At 41.2% G+C, this 5596-nt stretch overlaps 1 protein-coding gene across 1 annotated transcript in view; it reads right to left on the bottom strand.

The window, feature by feature from the left end:
* Nucleotides 1–297: 297 nt before the first annotated feature.
* Nucleotides 298–5596, bottom strand: part of LOC106808360 (ectonucleotide pyrophosphatase/phosphodiesterase family member 2-like) — a 12598-nt gene continuing 7299 nt past the window's right edge. Inside the window, exons 4-9 of the mRNA XM_014811052.1 lie at nucleotides 3818–4024; nucleotides 2865–3009; nucleotides 2354–2434; nucleotides 1933–2059; nucleotides 1546–1702; nucleotides 298–748 (exon numbers count right to left, since the gene is read on the bottom strand). Coding sequence (XP_014666538.1) covers nucleotides 599–748; nucleotides 1546–1702; nucleotides 1933–2059; nucleotides 2354–2434; nucleotides 2865–3009; nucleotides 3818–4024 — 867 coding nt within the window. The 3' untranslated portion in view covers nucleotides 298–598. The remainder of the gene's footprint in view (nucleotides 749–1545; nucleotides 1703–1932; nucleotides 2060–2353; nucleotides 2435–2864; nucleotides 3010–3817; nucleotides 4025–5596) is intronic.

The raw sequence follows: 5596 nt of genomic DNA, 5'->3' as shown, positions 1-5596 counted from the left end.
GTAATATCTTGGAAATATCTTATAAACGACATTTAGTTTCAGGTATAATATGGATAAATTTGCCCTAAAATGAATATCGTTCGGTTAAATAGCATTTAGGTATAAATATAATTGCACTTTTGTGATTAGCCCTCGGTCTGTAACGTGCAAAATAAATTTTCAAATACGCAACTTTTTCGGGGTGGCAGCACGGTCGCGGGTGTCATATAGCGCCGTTCAAATTTCGTAGCGTTGATGTGTAATTAATTATAACAATTAAATTAGGTATCTGGTAACAAATACGTGTGGGTACAGACGATTTGTTATACAGTAAGTACAGTTGTATGCAGTAAAATCCTAGAGGCTACTGTCCCTTTAATTATGTCATGTATCATTATACTTGTCACATGCTTCATGTGGATCTCCGCACAACAATTCGGTATGCTGTGCGTAGTTTACCGCAAAACATAGCTTGGTCTCAATGACTTATAATTGTAGAATTTATAATAGGGAATTCGTGGTAAAAAAATCTTCTCATTGCTGTCACTAGGGCATGACGTAATTCTGCACTAACGCCTATAACGTAGAGGTAGCGAGTGATCGACCGCCTGACCGCGATCTAATTGTCCGTGGTCCACAGTGTCTGGACCGGCAGCAGCTTCATCTTCAGTGATGAGTAGTAGTCGAGGTCGCTGTAGAACCACAGCCCCGTCAAACGCTCTACGTCGCGCACCGATGCAGTGTGGGTGAACAGGTAGTCTGTGATATTCTGAAAAAATGGAATGCACAGACAAACTCAGTGAGAGCGTCGTGAAAGTGAAGGCGCACAGTATTTGGCGTATTTGTAAGCTAGACGAAGTGATATAATCAGAATTTGATATTATCAGGGGTTAATAATGACAAATACATTATTAACCCCTGATATTATATTCATAACTGGGGTTAGTCCCAAAATGCCAATTTTCCTGCGCGAAATAAATAAATGAATTATGAAATACTATGACAATAACAGTGTAATTGCCATCATTAGTGTGTAAGCGTAGCCAAGCCCAGGCAACCATAGGCAACCTCGTTCTGCTAAAGATACGTGAACATGTCTTATATGTACTGGCGCTATACGTGCTTAGAGACGATTCAGTGGGAGACTAGTCGGAAATATTTTCGGCGCCCTAAACAAAGGCCGTACAAAGAATGTAGGTGTTTAGCGAGGAGAGTTGTTGTCACAAAGGGATAACTGACACCCAATGCAGATGCAGATATAGGTTATTGCTTAGCTCTTAAAGAGATATAGGAAGAACCCCTTAGATAACAGCTGCTGATGTAGCAACATTGTGTGTGTGTGCGCGTGCGTGCGTGTGCGTGCGTGTGTGTGTGTGTGTGTGTGTGTGCGTGTGCGCGCGCGCGTACATGCGTGCGTGCGTGCGTGTGTGTGTGCGTGTCTAGCAGTATAAGAATGTGTAATTTCACTAAAGCGGTATAATATTAGGTATACTAGAGAACGCTTATTCTTATTCGGCATATGCTACATCTGGTCTATTAACCTATTGCGATTCAAATTAAATATACCTGGCAGGTCTCTTGCTCCATTCTGTTTGGAATGACAAATGCCATGACCTCGGGTAGCTCTTCATCACATTGCTGGCCCTGGATCTTGCCTGAACATTTTGATACTAGCACATAGTAGTGCGTAGGAAAAGGCAGGGTGCTTCCATCGTAAATAAACCTTCACAGAAAAAGGATGCATATCTTGTAGAATTAAAGAACGTGGCAGCGAACTATAGAATAGGCGGGAAATGTCGTCAGAAATATGGCCGTGCATCTTTGTTAATCCCTTAAAGAAAATGATAAGAACAACTGAAGATAGTGTGTGGATACTATTACAATCGGCATTGGAGTAATCAGCGTTTCTCGCTATATAGCCCGATAATATATATTTCGCATTAAAACATTTACCTAGTCTCATCTAACGTGTCGTAGACACCATTATAATTGTAGTCAAAAACAGGGCCTGTCACGATGTTAAGTGGCCCATATATTTGTGCCCATCGTGTCACGTGATCCATTATCTGTCTCCATACGCCTGCAATAGAAATTTCCCCTCTTATTATAAGCGGAAACGCTAACAATAGTTAAGGGTATAATGGTAAAATAAATAATAGGGAAAATGGATCTTGTGCTAATAAAATGTTAGAAGATAAAGAAAAACTGAGGTATGTTGATATATAAAGACGATGTTATTAGCGTCTAATAGATATTGACATCTACATCATCATACCACATTGCATCACATTGGCATCATTCCACATTAAGAAAATGGTTGTGCGAAAACACCTATTGATTTAACTAATTTATCTATTAAGTACGATTTACACACCAATGGTAAAGCCTGTGCTTTGCGGCACAGAATTGGTCAAGATGGCTGCATCGTAAAGATTCTCCGTTGTTGTATTCAGCGCTAAGCAGAAAAAGCTCTGTTGGTTAATTGTCACTTGTCTGTATTTGTTTAATTTTCTATTATTAATAATTTATTAAATTTTAAAACACATTACCACAATCCAACGTGATAGGGACATAATAAAAGTGGTGTTTAACCATTTCCGTGCATGATGTAAAACCACTTCACATCATTTACTCAGATAATGGCAAGAATATTCGTCTAAACATGCGGCTCTAGTAGATATTTTCTGATTTTAGAATTACTTCTAGTGTTCTCGCTATTTATTTATATCTCGCACATTAACTGGTTCCTGTGGTCTCCGCCAGGGTTCGGAAGAAGACCATGTTCTATTACTTTAGGGAACCGTGCAGCGAACTCTGACACTTTATGTGACGCTTACATGAATTGCGCACTATTATGTGAAGGAAATGGTTGGCAAACTACATACGAGGAGTAAACAGCGCCTGCATGGTGATGTTGGCCGTCTCCGCATTGTCATTGCTGTAGTCTGAGCATCTAGCGTGTGTGTCAATGTCCAGTCTGACGTCAGCACGCACGCATACTGGCAGCTCACTCATGAACCCGGCGTGACCCTGCCAATGTTGCCATTAAAACAGTTGTAAACTCGAACTTGGTGTTGTGTCCAGGGTACCAACTCAACACGGATTAACAGCAAAATCATTTATTCACCCGACAAAACAAAACAAAGCTCCGTGGTTTTGGTTTCGATTTTCTCCCTCCATTCCGGATCTTCCGGTTGACTACAGTACTCGTGTAAATTATCAGGTACTATCGTGACACAAACCCGAATCAGACGTGTGTCCTAATCCGGGTAACTCTAGATCTCGTTTTAGGTTGCGGGTGGAAAACACGAATTATCCACCGAAATTATCTTTCCCGTTTGAAACCTCAAGCTATGAAATCGCTAAGCCTAACCCTAACGCTAACCCTAACGCTAACCCAACCGCCAATGCGAAACCTAACACTAACACTAACCCTAAACCTAAACTTAACCCTAACCACACTTCAGTGATTTATATATCCACGCGTGGTCGCCACTACTACACAGGTCTCAATTTACGTTCTTCTTCATTTTCTGCTACCTGTGAAATAACGCCGTCGTCCGTATGTTGAAGCTACAATATTTTGTGTTCTATTGCGTGCTTGAAAATATGCGAAACATTTTCATTATTTACAATAACTATTCAACATTGCCATTTGTTATCATGTATTTCACAACCGGATTCCTGGGTATTTTAAAACGGAAGGCTTGGGCTGGTACAAGGCCCGTGCACACCATCCCTCTAATAGAGAAGTTCCGCAAAGTTATTGATATGGCGCATACGCCTTGATGGCAATGTGCATGCAACAGATAATTTGTGACTAGAGCCAGCAACGAACCTGGTCGGTCTTGAATGAAGCCCAAAGCGGGACCTTGAAACTGGAACTGTATCCTAGAACATAGTCCTCATGTGGCAGCAAATACACGTCGTCCGTTGTGAATCTCTCCACGCGTGGTGCACCCCATGGCGCATGCTTGCTTAAAATAGGGCCCGAGATGGATATGTCAATGTTCAATCTGCTATCAATCAAATCCATGTCGCCGTTCTGCAAAGCGAAAACGATAACGAATAAGACATCATATCAATATAACCGTGAATAGCTTGGCAAATATACTGCACTAAACTTCATAGCAATTTCAGACCAACATCGATGATTAACAACTTCGATCAATACTTTTAATCAACGGATTTAATTACCATCTTCGTTTAACACTTTCGATCAACAGACTTCGTGCTGCGCCTGGAAATTAGACATTTTCGGGTTCGTCTATTTCTATTAGTCATTGCTAAAGATTAGAAATATGTTCCCACAAAGAAGTTTAATATTGACTGTAGTGGCAACGTTAAAAGACCGGAGGTAATGTCTCAAACGTCACACGTGTCAAGGAATGAAAGCTGTGGGAATTATATTTAGTGGGTGGCTTAACTAGTCTGTCACTTGATGGTGGTGGTGCACTCTTCATTGTTCAGTAAAATTTTGTCTTAATGAATATATAGGAATATATATATAGGGAAAACCCCTAGGCTTGGATGTTGCTCCCTTGTCCACGTTGTGTATTTTTAGCCTCCACAAACATTCCGCAAAGAGCACTGTTAACCTGCAGCTTGATACTGAACAAACCAATGCGCATGTTGACTCATCTTCGTCGGTCTACCAGCCCGTGTGAAGTTTAACGGCATGCTGTTAAGGCATTCGGCGCTCTTCAACGCCCGCTGGATGGTATTACCAGCGCTAATGCTCTGTTACGCTTGCTCTTGATTATTTTACTCCGACCTATTCTACTTCTACCTCTACCTCTACTCTTACTTTTGCGTTTACTTCTACTTCTACTACTTCTACTTCTACTAGGAGCGTGCGTGCGTGCGTGGCGTGCTGCGTGCGTGCGCGCGCGCGCTGTGTAAAAGCAGTCTTACAGGAGGCGAAAACATGTAAGTTATACGATACATATTATCTATCCATCAGTACGATCTGGCTTTAGTCAGCTACAGGTTGGCACCTGCTTTAAATAGAATACTTGTCACGCGTTCGCAGAATTGTGAATGTTACCGGCGTGCCCAACAATGGCTCCTATGGAGCATTGCACCATCTACTGCGAGACATGGAGCCCCTGCCAGACGTGGCCGGCTGGACCGGGATATTACTCCAGTTTATCTGGCCATGCGATCAAAAGCTATCGAAGAAAGGCGAACGCCGCAAACTGCAACTGTACATATGAGGTGTGTTCACATCGCTTTATAATGTTGAGATTGTGCTGCGTTTCATACCTGACTAGAAAACTATATTCCTTAATATATATATTCTTATATATATATTCCTATATTCATTAATATATTCATCATATATATCCTTATATTCATTAAGACAAAATTTTACTGAACAATGAAGAGTGTTACCACCACCATCAAGTGACAGACTAGCTAAGCCACCCACTAAATATAATTCCGACAGCTTTCATTCCTTGACACGTGTGACGTTTGAGACATTACCTCCGGTCTTTTAAGTTGCCACTACAGTCAATATTAAACTTCTTTGTGGGAACATATTTCTAATCTTTAGCAATGACTAAGAAGAAATAGACGAACCCGAAATGTCTAATTTCCAGGCGCAGCACGAGCA

This window comes from Priapulus caudatus, unplaced genomic scaffold (assembly GCF_000485595.1).
Source record: "Priapulus caudatus unplaced genomic scaffold, Priapulus_caudatus-5.0.1 Scaffold270, whole genome shotgun sequence".
NCBI lineage: Eukaryota > Metazoa > Priapulida > Priapulimorpha > Priapulimorphida > Priapulidae > Priapulus > Priapulus caudatus.
Note: the sequence above shows the minus strand (reverse complement) of the source record. Positions and strands in the feature narration are given on the sequence as shown.